Consider the following 22,647-nt stretch of genomic DNA (forward strand, 5'->3'; position numbering starts at 1 on the left):
ATCCCCATTTTACATATGAGGAAACTGAGACCATCAAAAGTCTGGTGGCTGAGGTCACACAGAAAGTATGTGAGGTTGGATATGAATTTAGGCTTTCTTGATTCTATCTCTAGCAGTTTGCCCCTCTGTCACCTCAGGCATATAATGAGAAGAGTGATTTTAAAAGAATTAATATGAGTGACAGTGGAGCTGGACTTGGACATTGGTTAGATCCTTATCAGATTATGGTATCCAATTTGATCTTTACACTGTAAAAAATCTGGAGAAATCTTCACAGAGGTAGGGGCCTATGAGTATAGAATATTATATATACACTATCAGACATGATTAATGTTTTGGTTGGTTTTGCTAAATAGATTGTTTCTTCTTTATTATAAGTTATGGCTCACTGGATAGGGAGCAAGATATATTCAAAATATATAAACATATATTTAGACATATAAATAAAAGATATTAATATAATACATATATATACATTTCTATAAAATTGCATATGGATGTATATGTAACTTTAAGCAACTAAACCTTAAAGATGACCTAAGACTTTTGAAACTATATGTATATATGTGCATATATATTGTCCGTGTATATATCTGTGTACATGTATATATGTATGTGTATATGTGTATTATGTGAGTATATATGTAAGTATATACATAGAGAAACTGAAGAGATTGTCTAGAAAATAGTTGACAAACTGTCAAGTAATAGTCCTATGTTAAAAAGTTGAAGGAGCTAAGTTTGCCTTCCTTAAAGAAAAGCTACCATTTTAATAAAATGTCATCTCCTTTGATAACCACTGAGGCAAGTACTGCAGGTATTTTTATCATCCTTGCTTGCCAGATGAGTAATCTGAGATTCAAGGAAGTCATTTTTCCAGCTAGCATCAGGGATGAAATCTGAATCAAGGTCTTCCTGACCCAGATCTGCCCTTACTCTTTTCAGAGAAGCAGAAAAGCAGAGAAGGTCTGACTCTATGAATAGCTGTCCTGAGGAAAGCACCAACTGAGTAGTTGTCCATTGACTCAGCACAAGGCTGACCAAGAAAAAATATATTTAAATTTTAGCATGAAAGAATCTTATCAGACTTAGAATTTCTTGACTGTTGGAAAAAGTAAACTCTAGAACAAATAATTGAAGGAGACTATGAACACTATTAAGTTGGCTGGGTATGGAAGCAAAAGTGTCTTTAAAGATGGTATCAGAAAAGTTGGAACACAAGGTTATGCAAAGGTGAATATTGAAAACTAATCTTTGCATGTATTTGGTAAAATAAAAAAAACTATTAAAATGGGGGGAAATGGTATTAGAAAACTATAAGGGGTGAGAAAGAGGGATGTAGTAAGAGAAGGGGGAAGGGAGAGGTAGATTAGGGAAATTTTTTTTCATATAAAAGAGGCATGCAAGAAAGAACTTTTATAGGGCAGAGAAAATTGGAGGGGAATAATGCTTGAACCTCACTGGAATTGGAGTTGGTTCAAAGAGGAAAGAATATGAATACCAATTCAGTTGCATTTTGAAATTTACTTTATCAGATAGTGAAATAGGAAAGGAAAGGGATGAGAGATATAGGAGATGACAAAAGGGAGGGCAGGATTAAGAAAGGCAGTGGTCAGGAGCAAAGCAGACTTTTTAGGCAGAATAGAATTTTTAAAATAAAAGAAAATAGGATGCAGGAAAATACACAGTTAGTAATTGTATCTATGAATGTGAATAGGATTAGCTCACCCATAAAATGGAAACATAAAACAAAATGGATTAGAAACCAGAATCCAATAAGATGTTGTTTACAGGAGATACACTTTGAAATAGCAAAAGACACACACAGATTTAAAGCAAAGAACCAGAGCAGAAACTGTAACACTTTAGCAGAAGTAAAATAAAGACAAAGGTAGCAATCCTAACCTCTGACAAGGCAAAAGCACAAGAAAAAAAATAAGAGAAACAAAAACAACTAAAAGAGAAAATCAGGGAAACTACACTTTGCTAAAAGGTACAATAAACAATGAAATAATATTTAAAAATTTACAGCAAATTTCTCTGATAAATTTTCTCTGATATCTCTCAAATATATGGGGAATTGAATCAAATTTATAAAAATAGGTACCATTCTCCAGTTGATAATGGTCAAGGGATATGAACACTATGTGTTCAAAAGAAGAAATCACAATTATCTATAGTGATATAGGAAAAATACTCTAAATCATTATTGATTAAAGAAATGCAAATTAAAACAACTCTGAGGTGTCATCACATGTATCAGAAATGACAAATGCTGAAAGGAAAGAGGGAAAATAGTTGCACTAAATGCACCGTTGTGTGGAGTTCTGGTTCAACCATTCTGGAAAACAATTTGGAACTAGCCCAAAGGGTTGCAAAACTGTACATCTCTTTTATGCAGCAATGTTCCTATTAAGTCTGTATCACAAAAAAATCAAATGAAAAGTAAAAGGACCTATATTTATTTATTTATTTATAGCTTTTTATTTACAAGTTATATGCATGGATAATTTTACAGCATTGACAATTTCCAAACCTTTTGTTCCAATTTTTCCCCTCCTTCCCCCAATCCCCTCCCCCATATGGCAGGTTGACCAATACATGTTAAATATGTTAAAGTATAAAAGGGACCTATATTTATAAAAATATTTATAGCAGCTCTTTTGATAATGACAAAGAATTAGAAATTGGAAGGATGTTCATTAATTGGGGAATAGTTGAACAAGTTGTGCCATCTGATTGTAATGGAATAGCACTGTCCTATAAAAAATGATGGAGTAGTTTCAGAAAAAAAAAAAAAACATAGCAAAACCTAAATGAACTAATGTAAAGTAAAGTGAGTAAAACTAGGAGAACATTGTGCCCAGTAACAGCAGTGTGTAATGATGATCACCTTATAAAAGATTTGGCTACTCTGATCAATATAATGATCTAATTCAAATCTAAAGGAATTATGATGAAAAAAAATTATCCTTTTCAAGAAAGGAATCTGATGAACTATAAGTGCAAATTGAAGCATAATTTTCTTTTTGCTTTTTTTGTGATATAGCTAATATGGAAATATATTTTACATGATTTCACATGTATATCTGATATCATTTTACTTGCCTTATTAGTGATTAGGAGAAGGTGGGGGTAGAGAATTTTGAACTCAAAATTTAGAAAGAAAAAATGTTAGAAAATAAATTAGAAATAAATAAAATTTTTAAAAGACACAAATCCAGATATCTTGACTTTTGGTCCAATGCCTTTTTCAGTACATAGTAAAACTAATTTAAAAGCCAAAGAAAACTGGTTTTGGTATTAACTTATCCATAGTTAGGAAAGAATTGGATTGAAAAGCCTTTTGAGGTTCTCTTCTAATGCTATGATCCTACATTATATAAATAACCAAGGCACCTTAAGGGATAGAAGAATATGTTCAATCTGTGACTTAGGTTTTCTAGTTTCCCATACAGGCCTTCAGACCCACCGTGTCCACTCCAGCCAAGAGAAATTCAGCCAAGCTGCCCATGGCCTCATCAGGACTGAGCTGTCCAGAAGACAGCAGAAAATGCAGGTAGCCAGACACCTGGACTTTGTCAGAATTCCCAGCCTTTAATTCATCATTCATCTCCTTGAGCTTCTTTTCAATCATTTTCTTCCCTACAAAGATCGTAGTATTATAGGAAAGAAGAGATCAAGGGTGTTTAACTTCCAGGAACCAAGGCCATGACCTCAAATCAGATCCACTGTAAGATGACTTCCCTTCAGTCTCTGGGACAAATCAGGGGATCCCAGGAAACTTGTCTTGACAGAAACAGGTAAGAGAGGGATGGACTAATTAATGTCACCTTTCCCATAAGGATCATTCTGGTTCCAAGCCCCAGACCCAGCCCTTGTCCTCTCACCAAAAGAGAAGATGTTGTCCCAGCCTTCCAAATAACGATCCCAAAAAGGAAGGAAGGGACGGGTCCACTTTGGCAGGAAAGTAGCATACACAGAATTCTTGAACATGAGCTCCACAGACTTTACCACGATCTCTGTCTCGGGTAGGATGGATGGTTTCAGGCATCCAATTCGTTGCTCGAACAAGATGTATACAATAGCTAGATTTATCAGAAGAAAAGTAGAGAAGGGTAGACAAAAGGGCATAAGAAACTCCTACAATGGAAGGTGGTGATTACTACCCCTCCCCTTAAATCTCAGCCTTCTTCTCTTCACCCTGTTCCTCTACCCCCACATACCTTCTAAGGAAAAGAGGTAGAAGAGATGAGCAACATCCAGCACCTGGTCCCCTGAGGGGCTCTTTATCTTTATGTCTTCTAGTCGAATCAGCAAATCCTCCACCACCTGATTAATAGAATCTGTATACAGGGCAGCATCTGACGGTTTCAGCATCCGTGGGTTCAGAGCCTGACGAAGCTGGTACCATTTTTCTCCTTGCCTGTGAGTGACACGGTATGGAGCAAAGTGGGAGAGGGAGATTGGGTGAGAGGATCAGAAGGGTCTGCATGGAAATGGAGAATGGAATAGGTATATAGAATGGAAGGTGAAGAATGGACATGAATAGCATGGATTTGATTTAATGACAAATAGAGATAGGGCCTTAATTCTGATCAGTTAGAGGTAGAAAAGATTTTATAGAAGCAATATAATCCAAAACACTCATTACACAGGTTAAAAGACTGAGATTTTATTCAAGGGTAAAGGAAAGGGAGAGAAGGGGGCCTCTCCAGCAGAAATCCTTCCCACACCCCACTATTACCCATTCACTTTGAGAGCCTCTTCATAACCTATTTCCTTCTTTTATTTTACAAATAAGGAAACTGAGGCAAACAGGATTAACTGACTAGTCACACAGCTAGTAAGTGTCTGGGATCTTACTGGAACTCAATTCTACTTTACCACTGCATTACCTAGCTGGCCACTGAAGTATTCATTCTTGAAAGGAAGGGGGGCTTGATATGTCCCCAAACTCCCACCCCATCAGGATAAGTGAGAGGAGGAACAGGTTTAAAATTTTTAAATCAAATTTTTTTGTTGTTAAGATGCTTTCTCTTTTTAAAGACTTCCTATCTAACTACAGTTTTTGCTTAAGATCTCACAGCAATTCTTTGGTCATTCACACATTTGAGACATGTAAAATAAGGGAAACCATGATCATCAAGGTTCCTTCCCATTCTGAGAAACAATGTGTTTATGGAAGTTTTTAAGAAAAACTTTTCAAGTAGGTCATGTCAAGCCATGGACTCTTATCAGGAGCTCAATTTCACAATTTCCTATTCATTCATAGAACAGGTATTTATTTACTAACCTGTGCCCAGCTAAAGATAATAACAACACTCACAGTTATTCCTTAAAGGTTTTTAAAGTAGTTTGCAAATTTTATTTTATTTTACCCTCACAAGAACTCTAGGGAGGTAGATGTTATTATTATTCCCATTTTACAGAGGCTAAGTGATTTAGCCAGGATCATATAGGGAATAAGTATCTGAGATCAGATTTGAATTCAGGTCTCCCTGGCTCCAAGCTCAGCATCCTATCCACTGTGTCAATTAGTTGTTCAAATTGGATAGCTATTTCTTGAACACAATTATGCTTCTTTCATCTTAGGCTCTTCAAATTAGGTTAAAGAGAACTGTACTACTTGCATATGGTAACCCAAAGACTATTCCCTCCAATAACATGTAAAGAATTAGTCTTACTTCTGATGCTGTTAAAATATAGAAGGATTTCAGTGACAGTTTTAATGATAGCCATTCAAGTACAGAAGCATTTTAACATGAAGGGAGGAGTTCCTCTTAAGTCAATATTCTCACTTTTTGGTATTAGAAAAGATACTTTATTCTTGAAAAAGACTTGAAGAGGACAGGGGTGTCCAGTCACCAAAAACAAAACATTTGCTTTTAAGAGTAACTTCTTTGGATTAAACATATACTTTTATCCTGTTTAACATATATTGGATTGCTTGCTATCTAGGGAAGGGGATGGGGGAAGGAGAGGGAAAATTGGAACGCAAGGTTTTGCAAGGATTAATGTTGAAAAACAATCCATACATATGCTTTGAGAATAAAAAGCTTTTAAAAAAAAGAGTAACTTCTTAATTGTGAGGCATCAAATGATGTCTCAAATATCTGATTGTTTCATATGAAATGGAAATTCATTGGTCTCCTCCTTCTCCATGACTTTATGAGTATCTCTGGCTTCTAAGATCCCTTCTAGTTCTAGATTCTTATGTTCTCTTTCCATCAGCTACTGACACATAAAATAACCCAAAAAGAATTCAGTTTTCTTAGCACACCTTTCAAACTCATTTGAAATGGACCTGTGAGTGTGCCTTCTAAATCTAAACAGTTAAACTTAAAGCAACAGTTAAACTAAAAGTAAAACTTAAAGTTAAACTTAAAAACTCTAAACTTAAACTTAAAGTTAAACAGCCAGAAGCACTGTTTCAGACAGCTAACTAGACTAGAAATTAAAAGATGTGGATTTGAGCTCGTACACTTATTAATTATGAGATTGGTTTCTCTGTTTCTGCATCTGTAAAATAGGAATAATAGCAAGTGTGATATACCTTATTGGGGTATTGTGGAGAAAGCCATTTGAAAACTTTTATTGCTATTGAGCCATGTCTGACTCTTCATGACCCTATTTGAGGTTTTCTTGGCAAAGATACTGGAGTGATTTGCCATTTCCTTCTTCAGTTCATTTGACAGATAGGAAACTGAGGCAAACAGGGTGAGGTGACTTGCCCAGGCTCACATAGCTGGTAAGTGTCTAAGGTCAGATCATGAACATGAGTTTTCCTGACAATAGGCTTTTATTTACTAGGGTGCCACCTAACTGCAAAGCACTGAATATATCCGAGTTGTTATTGACAAGAATAGGATTTTTGTAAAAGTTTTTTTTTTAATTAAAATTGATGACTTTCTGACTAATGGCTTAAAGTAGCATTTTATTTTAGCAGTCAGTCAAATATTTAAATCATGATTTCAAAACAACTTTTCAATCAAACAGACACTGTCTAGAGGGGTCAGCCAGATACATCTTCTCTGACAAGAGAGTCAGAGGGTTTCAATTCTGGCTCTTGAAGTGCCATTAGGCAAATTGTCCCTTTTCTCTTGGCTTTCCTATTCATAGAATGAGATTGAAGTCATTTCCAGCTCCAAGTCTATAACCTCGGGACAGAAAACTTAAATATCACTGCTTGGCTCAGTGTCAGGCCTCCTGGACCCACTATATTGGGACTACATGACACCATCAGATGTTTCAACATCAAGCACCAATATAATTTTGTCAGTGGAAAAAAACATTAAAGAAGAAACTCTAGCAATCTGTTCTGCTGCTGTACTTCAAGGATTATGGGATTTTCCAACTGATTTGCAACAGAAACCTTCCATAGGTGTTGGCTCTCCAACCAGAATGCAAGCACCTAGAAAGTAGGGACTTTCTTACTTTTCTCGCTGTTCCCCCAGTCCTTAGCACAGTGCTTTGCATACAGTAAGCTTCACCAGTTCATTAATTCATCCATCCATCCATCCATTCCCAATGTACCCCTTCTTGATAATAACCAATACTAAAGATGACAGTGACCAAGCCCCCTCCCATTCCAGTGTCCCTGGGCTCACATGGTGAAAGGTCCATAGGAATATCCTCGAATATCACGGTGTTCCTTCCAGAGAGCCATGTCACTTCGCAAAGGGTGCTTCCCCTCCTGCCTCATCAGTTGCTCTATCAATGATGGACTCGCCAGATTCACATTGGTATAAGGTCCTATAACTGTTTTCCAGATTGGCCCATACTTTTTCTTTAAAGCCACCTGTAGGAAACAACCAGGGCTGGGTAACTAGGGGTCTGGAAAAAACAGAAGCTGGGTTTGGGAGTGGGGTGTGTAGAGAAGAGAGTTCAAAGAGGGAAAGAAGGAAGGAAGGAAGAAAGGAAGGAAAGAGGGAAGGAAGGAGAGAAGGAAGGAAGGAAGGAAGAAAGGAAGGAAAGAGGGAAGGAAGGAAGGAAGGAAGGAAGAAAGGAAGGAGGGAAGGAAGGAAAGAGGGAAAGAAGGAAAGAGGGAAGGAAGGAAGAAAGGAAGGAGGGAAGGAAGGAAAGAGGGAAGGAAAGAGGGAAAGAAGGAAGGAAGAAAGGAAGGAAGGAAGGAAGGAAGGAAGAAAGAAAGGAAGGAAGGAAGAAGGAAGGAAGGAAGGAAGGAAGGAAGGAAGCATTTATTAAATGTCTTCTATACGTCAGTGCTTTGCTACACACTTTACAAATATTTATTCTCACAACAACCTTAGGAAATGGGTGTGATTATTATTCCCATTTTATAGATGAGAAAATGAAGGTAGAAGTTAACTTATTTTCTCAGGGTCACACAGCTAGTGATAACTGAGGCTGGGTTTGAATTCAGATCTTTCTAACTCCAGGTCCAATACTCTGTACATTGTGGTACCCCTTAGCAGCCTCTAATCAGAAATGTCACATAAAACTGAATTCCTAGTATGGAATTTATGAGCAACTGGGGTATTTGAGGAGTACCCAGGGTGTGGGGTATGCCTGATGGCAGAATCGCTATGGATTACATCAGTATCTAGTCTAAAGTTAGCTTGGACTCTGTAGCCCAGAGCCCAGAACTATCTCCAGGGTTTGGGGTCTTCTGTGGTTCTGCAGTGATATAGTGGAAAGAGCACTGTCTTTGGAATCATAAAATTCAGGTTTAAATACTAGCTGGAATCCTAGGAATGTGACCTCATGTAAGTTCATTTCTCTTATCTCTGCCTTAATTTCCCCAGCCACAGAATAAAAATAAGAATATTTGTACGCACAGGTGTAACACATGTCAAATTATATCATAACCCAAAGCTAAGTGGAAAAGGGTTAATGTACTAAAAGGATACAATGTTTTTATTAATTCTAATATTATTTTTTTTAAAAAGAATGTTAGACTATCTATAATTAGCAAAGAAATAGCCCACCTACATTCTGCCCTGGTCAGAGAAAATAGAGTGCCATTGTTTTTGTTGCTGTGTGTCCCTTGTTCTTGAAAGAAGTCATGATCTTCAAGTGAGTTGATTTTAAGTGAGAGAGGGCTGTGCAAAGTCACCTGCCTCATTCCCTCCATAGCCATATAGGTCCATTCATCAGGATGACTGGAGATGGCCTTAGATGCAGAGGGAGACCTTAGCCTAAACTAACACCTTTAACAAGTCTCAGTTTGACTGAGGCAATGTCATTCAATAATTAGTGCTAAATAAGAAATTATGCAGAAAATAGTCTCAAAAAAACAAAAAAAGGAATCAATCTGAGAGGTCACCTTTGAGAATAAAGGACAAACAATAACCTTTGTGAGTAGGAGCTGTTCCACTGAGGACTAGGTAACAGAGCTAGCTTGCTTGCTTGCTTGTTTGCTTCCTTCCTTCCTCAATATCTTGGAGTTCACAGGTTAGATTTCGTACTTAAGGACCATTTCTTAAACCCAAATAATGCTGGCTCTCTTTGATAGGCCACAAAAGGTATACTAGGTACAAAAATATTTGTAGCAGCCCTTTTTGTGGTGGCAAAGAATTGGAAATTGAGGAATTGCCCATCAGTCCAAGAAAGATTGAACAAGCTATGTACCTGAATGTAATGGAATACTATTGTTCTATAACAAATGTTGAGTAGGTAGAATTTAGAAAAACTTGGAAAGACTTACATGAACTGATGCTAAGTGAAGTGAACAGAACAGGGAAAACATTATACACGGTAACAGCAATATTGCGTGATGATCAACTACTGATAGACTTAGCTGTCCTCAGCAATACAGTAATATAAGATAATTCCAAAAGACTTTTAATGGAAAATATCATCCACATCCAGGGGAAGAACTGGAGACCAGATGCAGATTAAAGCATACTATTTTCATTTTTTTTTAATGGGAAAAAAAAGTTTTTCATTTTTTCTTTTTCATGGTCCCCCCCCCCTTTTTTCTGACTCTTCTTTCAAAACATGAATAATACGGAATTATGTTTAACATAATTGTGCATGTATATTAGATTGCTTGTTCTCTTGGGCAAGTGGGAAGGGCAGGAGGAAGGGGGTCTTACAAAAAATCTTACAAAAAAGAAATGAAAACTATCTTATATGTAATTGGGAAAAAATACTATTAAGTGGGGGGGGAGATTAAATAATATCACAATATCGAGTAGCAAATAATCCCCTTTAAACAATTCAACTGCAAACAGAAAACTGAGAAGTTGTACAGATTTTGATATATTGAGCAATACACAGAAAGAATGAGCTCCCACACAGGGAATAAATTATTTCAGCTCAACCAAGAAACAAAGTCCCCAGTCAAACTCTTGGGGAAATTCTCTAGTCTGTAGTGTGCCATGCTGGAAATAGGGACCAGCTCTTTAGACTTCTTCCCTGCTTGTTTTCCCTTCAAAGACCTCTCCCTGAAGAGAACCTGGAGCTGCAGGAGTCCTTTCTAGAAGTCAGAGGAAAGACAAAAATTTCCTTTACCTTCCTAAGCTCTGCCCACTCCATCCCTATGCATGGAAGATTTGAGTAATCATTCTCTCTACTAGTAAAAAAAAGTTATTTGCAAATACCTAGGTTTGAGCCCCATCATGTATTTTGCTCTTTTTCTTGCTATAGATTTTCTTCATCTTTTGATTTTTGATACAAAAATGTGGCTTGAAAATTGCTTGAGTCAGAGAAATTCTCTGTGTAGCTGGGGGAACGCTACTAAACCAAAACTTTAAGCAAAATACTTGTTGTATTTTGACAAATTGACAAGTCAATTTTCTGAAAGCCTCCACAGCTGTGGATCATAACATCTGAAGGAGTTACAAGGCAGCCTTTGCTGACACAGGTGTTGCTTGTGGACTGGGAATGAAATAAATTGGAGGCAGAGAGAAGAGGAGAGAGGTCAGAGAACAGCAACTGCCTCTCAGTCTCCTTGTATCATCCTCTCGCAAGAGGAACTCCATTCTGGGTTAGATCTCCAAGCAGCCATTGTCAGTTGGCTCCCGTGTATTCCAATAACTTGTAAAATAATAAATGTGCTTGCAACAAACTTTTTAGCTAAAATGTGGAGTGTCTGTTGTTTCTTTCTCCATTAAGTTTATCACACTGGGGATTTGTATTCAGTTACTGGTTAAGATGACAAGCTTCTTCCAACTCAGATTCTGAAATTCTATGATCTTATGATCTATTTTAAATAAGATGAATTTATCTAAATAGTACTTTAAGTAGAAAAACATTTAAATATTCATAGAAGCACTCCTCCTGGCAGTAAAACACTGGAAATAAAGTGGATGGTCATTGATTAGAGAATGGCTGAATAACCTCTGAGATATGAATATAATTGAATATTATTGCATCAGAAATAACCAGTATGAAGAATTCAGATAAATATGAAGGCTGTCAAGTCTTGTGTGATCTTAACTCAGGCACAGAAGACTGCTTGTGGAGGAGAGATTTTAGGGCTACATCTTGCTCTGCTATGTCAAATGTTTGGGGGTCTGGTTTTTGTTGGGGTTTTTTAGGAGGAAAAGGAGAAGCAATCAACAAACAATAAATTATGCAATCTTGGGGAGTGGGGTGGGAAGAAATTATCTTGGAAGTTGGGATGAGAGGACTTTGTTATATAGACTTAAACTGGGTTCATCTGGCCAGTTTCTGAGATCAGTGACTTTTGTTTTATCCTAGCCAGTTTCACTTCCTTCAGTACCTCAGGGGGTATGTGCTGCATTGGGTACTCCTTCTAACTGAGAAAACCATAAACCACTGATTCAGAAGGCTATCAACTTCTGTAGTCCCCCTTAACTATCTACATCCATAAGTCATCTACTAGAAGTCCATGAAACATGTTCTGAGCCTTACTCTGATTGTCCTGACATTATATGTGTCAGAGTAATCATTTTTTGCTCCTCTACCAGAATGGACTATCTCCTTCTCCAGTTCTATATCTATTCAATGATACTTTTATGTGGCTTTTGGTATGTGGTTCATTGTTATTAATATGCTACAGTCTATTTGGTACTAACTATTTTATTCTCAATTATTAATTAAAAGAAACATTTCATTGTACAATGAAGAGGAAGTAGGAACATATAAGAATGTATATGTAATAAGAAGGTTCTTGCTATATCTTTTCAGCAAAATCTCTCTTCTAGGTGCTAATAAAATTCTACTGTTGGTCACCAATGAGAAACATGTGGATGAGGGCTCATGGGCAACTATACTAGAAACCCTAGTCTTTTAGAGCTTGAGATGCCTATATCATGTCCAGTAAAGATTTCTAGCAAGCCATTGGTGATGCAGTACTAGAATTAAATACAGAAATAAGGCTGGATGTAGAGATTTGGGAGTCAGCTGGCTGGAGTTGATCACTGAACCCATGGAAGCCAATGAGAAAGGAAGAAAATAAATAGAAAGCAAAAATAGTCCAGGACAGAATTTTTGAATACACAGAAGTTTAGGGAATGGAATATAGGGGAAAGGAGTTGAGAAAGACTGCTCAATAAGTAGAAAGAGAACCATGATTAAGCAGTACCCTGGAAGACAAGGAAAGAGAGAGTTTCTAGGTGGAAGGAAGCATTCAGTAGTACCAAAAGTTGCAAAGTCATCAAGTAAGATGCAAACAAACAAACAAACAAACAAATAGATCATCAGATAAAGCAATTAAGAAATTGTGAGCATTTTTAGTGGTGGGGTTGGAAGTCAGACCACAAAGAATTGAGAAGTGAGTCGGTAGTGAGGAAGTGGAGCAACTGTTTTCTAGGCCTTTTGCAGTGAAAGGAAGTAAAACTATGATATGACTGTTTTTAGTTCAGTTTGGATGATTTTAAAGGACAGATGAAGTCTGAGTTGTCGTTTGTCCTTCCTTCTTGAAGATGAAGATGAAGATGACATCAGGGAGGTGATGCCGTGACATACAAGTGAACTGGATTTAAGTGAGGGAGGGATGGGCAAGGTCACCTGCTCATTTTCCCTTTCAGAGCCATCTGGGTCCAATAGAAAGACATAGATCAAGACAATAACCTTGGATGAAATGGGAGACCTCTTTTTAAACTTAGGTCTCCAACAGGTCTCAGTTTGAATGAAGCTGCTATTTTGGCAGGCAGTGAGGAGAGGACAAGTATATTAAAGTTAAAAGAAAAATAGAGAATGATCAGTTAGGGCAAGTTGCTGAAGAAGATGAGAGAGGAGGTGATCCAGGGCATAGGTAGAGAAGTTGGCCTTGGCAAAAAAGCCATTTCCTCAGAAAAAGAATAAAACAAATGGGTGAAGATGTAAAAAGATTTTTAGGAAGGAAAGAAAAAAAGAGACAGAGAGAAAAAGACAAGAGACAGAGAGAGAAAAGAGGAGAGGCTTCATCCCCTGGACTTAACACATTGAAATTTCTGTTTCCTCTTTCAGTTTCTCTCTCTGGCCAGTTCCTTCCAGAATTGCCATTTTAAGGAAGGTACCCCGGTCACTCATATCTTTATCCCTCTCCAGACTGCACTCCTGCCTATCTATGAATCTTCATTTCTTCCTTTTTTAACTTTCTATTATGTGTTGTCTTCCCCCATTGGAATATAACCTCTTTGAGGTCAGGGATATCTTTTTTCTGTTCATATGTGGATTCCCAGTGCTTAGCACTGTGTAGGACTCACAGCAAGTACTTCATAAACAGCCATGACTTTACTTGAAATAAATTCTATTTTTATAGTAAGGCCAAAATTAAGTACCTTACCCTGTATGCTTATCTCATTTGGTCATTTATCAATGAAAGTAGATTATGTATAATCAACCAAGATATTTCCTGTTGCAGCAATATAAATTTTAGGCATGGTACCTGAGAAGATTAGTCTTTAGGAGACATATTTTTGCAAATTTAACACCATTGAGTAACACATGCATGCATAGCACATTCCTGCTCTCAAAACTTAACACTGGGTGTAACTAATAGCTATACTAGATACACTATATTATTTTCATACCACCTACCTACCTCCTCCTCACTAACTCAGTATCAAATCAGCCAATAATTAACTTTGGCAACACAAGCACAGAAGGTTATTTTGTCATCTTCAATAAATAGTCCCTGATAGGGAGAAAAACTTCTAGATAAATCAATAAACTATTATATTTAGAACATGTATCTTAAGACATACAATTTTATGCTGACAGGTATCATTTTATAAGAGAAGAAGGAAATCCAGTTGAGCTGCCCAAAGCCCTCTACTGTGAAAGTTTCATCAAGAGAGTCTCTTTATAAGACTGATTCAGAAAAGACTAACATGAACTGATACTGAGTGAAGCAATCAGAACTAGGAGAACATTGTACACAGGAACAGCAAGATTATGTGATGAACTTTGGACAGAAAATGCCATCTGCATCCAGAAAAAGAACAAGGAGACTGAATATAAATCACCACATGCTATGTTCACTTCTTTTTTCTATTTTCTTTAATCTCTTCCATGTTTTTCCAACCATGGAAAAACCTTTTGCTCTTATTTTTCTCTCCTAATATAATTCACGAAACAAAGTATATTTCAAATAAACTTTTTTAAAAATTAAAAAAAAAAAGATTATGTGATGAACAACTGTGATAGACTTAGCTCTTTTCAGCAATGCAGTGATCCAACACAATTCCAATAGACTTGGGATGCAAAATATCACCTACAACCAGAGAGAACTATGGAGACTGAACGTGTATCGACATACAGTATTTTCACCCTTTTGTTTGCTTTTTCTTGTGATTTTTTTCCCCTTTTGATCTTATTTTTCTTGCACAAAATTATAAATATGAAAATGCGCTTTAAAATCTTTTTAAACCTATATCAGATTGCTTGCTGTCTTGGGGAAGGGGAAGGTAAAAGTGGAGGGAGAAAAAAATTGGAACACAAAATCTTACAAAAATGAATGTTGGGGGGCAGCTAGGTGGAAGGTAAAGTGGAGGGAGAAAAAAATTGGAACACAAAATCTTACAAAAATGAATGTTGGGGGGCAGCTAGGTGGTGCAGTGGATAGAGCAGCAGCTCTGAAATCAGGAGGACTTGAGTTTAAATCTGATCTCAGACACTTAACACTTACTAGCTGTGTGACCCTGGGCAAGTCACTTAACCCCAATTGCCTTAGGGGGAAAAATGAATGTTGAAAACTATCTTTACACATATTTGGAAAAATAAAATACTATTGAAAAAAAAAGAGAGTCTTTTTTAGTCCCTTTATTTTTTTTTTCATTTCTCTCCCTTCAGGAGTGAACTCATACTCCTTCATTAAACAGAGGTGCTAAATAAGTAATCACCAGCTTCCCCCAAGATTCTACCTCATGCCTTGATGCTATGAATGACCTCTTCCTAGTTCAAACCAAGTTAAATGTCATGATTTAGGTTTATAAAATGCTTCAGCTTAAGTATATCTACTGTGATCTCTTTATTGCCTTTTCAATAGTCATTTTGATTCTTTAGAAATAGTAGGATTCTATGATTCCCAAGTATCTCCAAAAGGATGCTTTGGTAGGAAAATGTTATTGTGTTTCAGGGTATCTTCAAAAGCTTTGTGCTGTTCCCAAATACAACCCACCCTGCTCTTTTCTTCTTATTAAATTAAAGGCCCACATATGTCAAAGATATAGTTAATGATAGGAATAGCTTATTCAAATCATATATATATATATATATATATATATATATATATATATATATATATATATATATATATATGTATATATTCAAATCTTATATATATTCAAATCTTATATATACAGCTCAGAGTCAAAGGAGCCCAAAAGGCCAATTAATTAATTCCATAATAATGTGTTGATAGCTTTGATTTGAATCATAAAGGAGGCTGGGAAGAGTGATTAGTATAGATAGATATAAGAAACGGATAGAGAATGACCAATGGGAAGAAGGAAGGGAGGGAGAACAGAAAGAGAAAGTTTATTAAGACAGTCTTCATCCTTGAGGAGCGCACAATGGAAGTTTATAAACTAAAAGAGAGGATAAACTTCCTTCCCTCTATGAGGAAACAAGTCATATCTTGAGGATTGGAATGGAAAAGATGTGACATAAATGCATCAATTAGGAAGTTACTGTAGTAATTTAAAATTGTGGCTAGAGAGAAGGGGACAGAAATGAGAAATGTTATAGAGATAGAATCAACTGAATTTGGCAACTGATTGAATATTGGATGAGGTGGGGAAGAATGAAGAGTTGGTAATGATTTATAGTTGTAAATCTGTTTGACCTTGGACTGCCTCCTCCAGCTTGCACTTATAAAAATGACTTTACAAGATTTTATATTTATTCCATTCCATTTCATCTTATTAGAAGTGTCCAGATATTCTAGCTCATGTTGATTATTTGGACCTGCCTCTATTGTCCAACATCTTTCCCAGGTTTGTGTAATCTATAAATCAAAAATGGCAGAACTGGGGGTTGAATACAGGTCTTTCTAGTTCCATGCTCTTTCCACGACAACACTTTTCTTTTGTCTGACTCATGTAAGGCTTTTTTGACCTACAAAGTATGCTAGTTTGGGGAAAAGCCAATTCTGTTTTTAGCTGAAATAATGGAAAAAATGGATTTGTATACATCTAATTTGAGACTGGGGATAGGTACATAGTATAGTAGATAGCTCACTGAACCTGGAGAAAGGAAGATCTGGGTTCAAATTCAGACTCAGACACTTACTACGTGATCCTGGACAAGTTATTTAATCCCTATTTGCTTCAGTTCCTCCAGGAGATCTGGAGAAGGAAATAGCAAACCACTTGAGTATCTTTGCCAAGAAAGCCCAATGTACTTGTCATGAAGAGTCAGACACAACTGAACAACAATCCGGGGGAAGCCAGAGGATGGATTGTCTTAAGAAGTCCCAAAAGGTCAGGAGTGGTGTTGGTGACAGTAACCATGGCAGCAGCAGGATCCCAGCTCCAGATTTTATAAGGCCCATGGAGCTGGGATAAACAGTGAAGGGAAAACCCAGAGTAAGAAAGCTAGAAACAGCTGTGATTACTCATGCCTACTCTCCTGACATTCTCCCTCTCAGTTACCACTTGAGTGGTAAGTCCTGTTTCTAAGCCCATCACATTTTAACACAAGAGAAGCATACAAGTTAAAACAAGCAAACAATAATAATTATAAAAATAAACTGGTACACAGACCCTGAGGATAACAATGTTTTCCAAGTGCTTCTTTCATTATAGATAACATTGTGCTGATTGCCTCGAGCTCCAAAACAATGCAGACTTCAAGCCTCTCATGAAAACAAAGGTCCATCTTTTTAATACTATCATTCTCTCACTGTTGTAATGTAGTAGAGAAATGAAAGAAATAAAAATAAATATCAATTAGAAGGCAATGAAGAGGCCCATGGGGGAAAAGAGCAGGCTGTAACCTAAAACCAACAAGGAACTCCAAAGAACAGGAGTAAAAGACATTATCTATATGGTAGAGAAAATGGATTGTCATATTGTAAGGATGAAGTATGGTTGGCAGATGGGCAGAAAGGACCTTCATAATGTCCACAAGGTCTCTAGCACATTGGGTGAACTTAGTGGAAATACATTAAGAGCTGCAGAGAGTGGGAAGGCATGAATGGGATGGAGTTCCTAAGCTGAAGACGTCACTGATTGAGTTAAAAGTTCGGAGAAGAGTATTAAGAATCCTCTACTAAAGTCCTCAGATGCTTCATTGGGGCATGGAGGCGTTTGGGGTGTTAAAGGTGGGTCATTGAAGCAAAAACTTTGACAGACTTTTCCACACTGGGAAGGATTAAGAGTCAGAAGACCTTAATTCAAATGTTGGCTGTCAATTATCGGACCTTAAAAAAGTCACTTGAACTGAGTCTCAGTCTGCTCAACTATAAAATGATAGGGTTGGACAAGAAGATCTTTTGACCTCTCTCCAGCACAGCTATCTATGATCCAACAGTGGACTGTGTGTCTGATTGACTGAGGATCAAGCTACCCAGATTCGAACAGTTTCATCACCAGAGTGCTGGTCAACAGGTGGTCATTTTTTTCTGGTCTCAGTAATTTAGTAGATGTTCTAGTGAGTCATGGAGAGATCAAGTTCTATGACCCTGACAGATGAAATACTCACCAATGAAGTAAACAGTCATACAATAATTAAATAATAAAGTCATCTAGAATTTCAGGAACATGAATTAAAGATCTCATCTCTCACTTTACTGAGAAAAGTGAGATCATTCAATGTGACCTCCCTCTTTTCCCTTCTATTTCAAAGCCTCTTGATCTCATTCCCACTCGATCTTCCCTTCCTCCATTTTCTGACAATGAGATGGCCCTTTTAGCCAAGGCTATCCCCTCCACTCGTGCCGTTGTACTCATTCTCCCACCTTCTTTAGCAGATTGCAACCTTAATCATCTCCCCTCCCTTTTTAGAACTTTCATCCTTCTCCACTTTATTAGCTCCTTTCTAACTGCTTTCAAACATGCCTAAGTCCTTCTGAAGCTGGAGGAAATGGTTTCCTTTGCTATAAGTTGTGGTCCCTTTAAGAAACTGTATTTCCTTTTGATCTGTGATCCCTTTCAGAGTTTCAGCCAGAGTTCCAGGATGCCAGAGCCTTTGATTCAATTAGATTAGATTTAATTCAATTAGAAATCTGGGGCAAAAAGCACGCCTTTGAAGGGTTGTTAATTGCAATAGGAGATTCGGGCTGAAAACTGTTAAGAATCTAAGCCTGGGAACCTGGCTCCTGCAGTCCCCACCTGGTCTGATCAGCTCGGGCTGTCCCAGCCCCCACCTGGTCTGACAAGCTCCCGCTGTTCCAGGCCCCATCAAGATACCCAATATAACAGCTTCCCTCAACTAAGGTCTTTGCTGATGGCCTAAGCAATTTGCCAGGACCATTCTGCCGGCTGAGAAAGCATTCTCACTCCCTCAATCATGGTAGATCTGTATATACTCTACAACTTAACATTTGGGACATTGAGAGGGGAAATGATGTCTGCATGACTCCACAAACTTCAGAGATGGAACTTGAACTCCAAGATCTCAGGATCAGCTCTCTACCCTTGTCCTTTACGGCCTCTATTTATTCACAAAAGTCTTCAGAAAGTACATTCACCTATGTTATTTAATCTTCTCAACAATCCTAACTTTTTGATATTGACTATTATATAAATGTGGAAATGGAAACCCAGAGATATGGAATGACTGACTCCATCACAGAATATTTTACCACATGAAAAGCACAAAAATCTTAAACCTCTACAATTTACCCATATTATTAGGCAGTTAAGACTTGAGACCACGATTCTTTTTGTACAGCAAAATAACGGTTTGGTCATGTATACTTATTTTGTATTTAATTTATACTTTAATATATTTAAACCTACTGGTCATCCTGCCATCTAGGGGAGGAGGTGGGGGAAAGGAGGGGAAAAATTGGAACAAAAGGTTTGGCAATTGTCAATGCTGTAAAATTACCCATGCGTATAACTTGTAAATAAAAAGCTATTTAAAAAAAGAGAGAGAGAGAGAGAGAGAAAGCATTCTCAGTGCCAAAACTCCATTTCCCACTAGAAACTGATTTCTATCCAACAATAAACTCATTTTGCGACTAATAATTCAGGAATGAGTGAATTATTTCACTCCTAAACCCGCAGCTGATTTAAAGGGGATTCTTAACAGCTTTCTTATTGCCACTAACCTCTTGACCACCAGGAATTGAGACCACTCGAACTGCACCACTTCCCATCTCTAAAAAACCTGGACCTACAAGCCATCATTCAATATATCTACTTTTCTCTTTTCTAAGTTAAACTCCTTGAAAACTTCTTATTGACACTTGCTACCTTTACTTCTCCTCTTTTCACTTCACTCAACACTTTGCTATCTGGTTTTATTGTTCAACTGAAATTTCTCCTAAATTACCAATAATCTCTTAGTTGCCAATTTTCTTCAATAGTATTTTTTTCCAAATACATGTAAAGACAGTTTTGAACATTCATTTTTGTAAGACTTTTTGTTCCAGATTTTTCTCTATCTCCCTTACTTCTCCCCCGCCCCGAAACAGCACACAATCTGATATAGATTAAACATGTGCAATCCTATTAAACATATTTCCACATTTGTCATGTTGTGCAAGAAAAATCAGACTAAAAGGGGAAAAAAATACATGAGAAATAAAAAGCAAATAAACAAGCAAAGTGAAAATTCTATGTTTATTTATTTCCAATTCCACTTTCCATCCTTGACTTCCAGTCTGGAGGCAGGAATTTTATTCCAACAACGCCTCCATCAACAGTTAAAGTCAGGAGTATGCTTGACTCCAAATCAAACAGGCTCTGGGCTGATTGTTAAAATTTTCATTGCGAGCATTTATCCCTCAGAATTTGGCGAACACTACAAATGAGGGCTTGATTTTTGGTTTTATTGATTGTCTGGAGTAGATAATGTAAACATAGAAGGGGAGGAGAGAGCTGGTTGTTTAAATTAAATATTAACACACCCACTGGTTATAAGTTACATCATCAATGTGTAAATACCTCAGAATGAGGAAGGGGGAGAACCTTCCAGCTGGGGCCTGCATACTGTCCCTAAGTTGGACAAAGCTCTCAAATGTCCCATATTCAATCCTTTACCAATCCTGCCGATTCTTCAGGACCATTTCTCCAAATCAGCTTTTCCTATTTGTCCCACTGCCATCCCCCTAATCTAGGCCTAAGTCTCCTGGCTTAGCCTTCTTCCTTCCAGCCTTTCTTTCCCTTCTATCATCCATCCTGGGCAACACTATTAAATAATAATCCCAATTCGAATGGCACTGCCCTCACAAAAAACTAGGAAGGAAGCACAAGTGTCCTCACCTGCAGTCTACAGAAAAGAGCACTGAAGCGGGAGATATGGTGATTTGTTCAGAGTCAGGAGGCTAATAAGTGACAAAGGTGGTTCTTTTTATTGATTTGAATTCAAGTTCAGGGCTCTTTCAACTCCTCCCAACTTGACTCCAGGTCTCCTGAAACATTGTTTTAATCATGTCATGATTAGCTAGCCAGATGGAAAGTAGATAAGCTCAGGGTCTGGAGTCACAAAGATCTTGAGTTCAAAGCTGGCTTCAGATACCTACTGGGGGATTCTGGACAAGTTTGCCTCAGTTTCCTTAACTGCAAAGTGAGGATAATAATAAGCACTTACCCTCCCAGGGCTGCCAAAAGAATCACATGAGATAATATTTGTAAAGAGTTTAGCACAGTGCCTGGTACATAGTAAATACTATAAATACTTGTTCCTTTCCCTTACAAAGTAACAACAGTATTCCCCTCAGCAGGTCTAAACTGAGAATCACAGACCATTCTAGGAACCTGACCTGGCCCAGACCCCAAATTTTACAGACAAGGCAAGGGAGGCCCAGAGAGAGTAAGGGACTTATTCATTATCATTAGTAGTTCAGCGTCACAGTTACTAGCAGAGTGATCTCTTGATCCCTGTTCACTTTTCCTCTTGCATTTTAGTCTGGCCTGCAAGACCCTCCACAAATGCCCACTCCCATCCCCTCATCAACCAACTCATAAAACTCTGAAAACCATCTCCTAAGGCCTTTTCCAATTCTACCAGTGGTTCTCAAACTCTTTTTCTCAGTATCTTTACGGTATTAACAACTATTGATGTATCTAGGATATATTGCAACATATTTAACATATATAGGACTGCTTGCCATCTAGGGGAGGGGGTGGAGGGAGGGAGGGGAAAAATCAGAACAGAAGCCAGTGCAAGGGATAATGTTGTAAAAAAATTACCCTGGCATGGGTTCTGTCAATAAAAAGTTATTATAAAATTTTAAAAAAAAACTATTGAGAATATGTCCAAAGAGTTTTTGTTTATATGGGTTACATAATAGATATTTATCATAAATAGAAAAAAAACTAATTTTGAATTTGTAGACCCTCTGAAAGGATTTCAGTGACCCTCCAGGATTCACTGCCTCACACTTTGAGAACCACTGGTTTATAGTCTTAACATAATTAACATTCATTGTTTTTATTATATGTCTATCTTATTATATTTACATCTATTTTCTCTCACTGCTCTAAACTATATGAATTATATCCTCAACTTATCTCCCTGGGCTAAGCACTCTAGTTTTCACATGGTAAATGATTGTTGAAATGCCAGGTAGACTCTAATCCAAAGGTCTCATGATGAAATATGATATCTAGTTCCAAATAAAGAGCCAATGGACCCAAAGAACATATTGAAACATCTTTGCTTTGCTTTTTTGGGGAGGGTGTGGGGTACGGCTAGTGTAGGAATTTGGTTGATTGACTGTTTTGTAAAGCATTTCATTTTTCTTTCCTTCTTCATGGATGGGGTAAGGAGATATGGGAGGGAGAAAATTCCAACTGAAAAGAAAGTAAATTTGAATTTTTTAAAATAAAAAATTTTCCATTTAAAAAACAAAAATTTAAAAATAATTTAAAATGTTTAAAAAATTAAAAATACATAAATACATAAAATGACCAGTTGAGTTTTTTAAGTTCCCAAATGATTTGTCTCTTTTGAGGAATCAAAATCCCAACTTCACAGTAGTTTTAAATCAAAAAAGTACCAGATACTTGTTGTTCTGTGTTGTTTACTTTTATTCTATGCCTTTTTCATTTCCATAAAAAAATATAGCTTCCTTCCAATACAGAATCTGGGTGCTACTTCAGATTTCCTGTTCCTGTT

The 22,647-nt window shown here is 37.2% G+C and overlaps 1 protein-coding gene across 1 annotated transcript in view; it reads right to left on the reverse strand.

Moving 5' to 3' along the window:
* Positions 1 to 22,647, reverse strand: part of LOC127553095 (sterol 26-hydroxylase, mitochondrial) — a 31,881-nt gene that overhangs the window by 3,097 nt on the left and 6,137 nt on the right. The window contains exons 3-6 of the mRNA XM_051983535.1: positions 7,611 to 7,801; positions 4,227 to 4,426; positions 3,891 to 4,088; positions 3,473 to 3,645 (exon numbers count right to left, since the gene is read on the reverse strand). Coding sequence (XP_051839495.1) covers positions 3,473 to 3,645; positions 3,891 to 4,088; positions 4,227 to 4,426; positions 7,611 to 7,801 — 762 coding nt within the window. The remainder of the gene's footprint in view (positions 1 to 3,472; positions 3,646 to 3,890; positions 4,089 to 4,226; positions 4,427 to 7,610; positions 7,802 to 22,647) is intronic.

Source organism: Antechinus flavipes, chromosome 3 (assembly GCF_016432865.1).
Source record: "Antechinus flavipes isolate AdamAnt ecotype Samford, QLD, Australia chromosome 3, AdamAnt_v2, whole genome shotgun sequence".
In the NCBI taxonomy this organism is placed as follows: domain Eukaryota; kingdom Metazoa; phylum Chordata; class Mammalia; order Dasyuromorphia; family Dasyuridae; genus Antechinus; species Antechinus flavipes.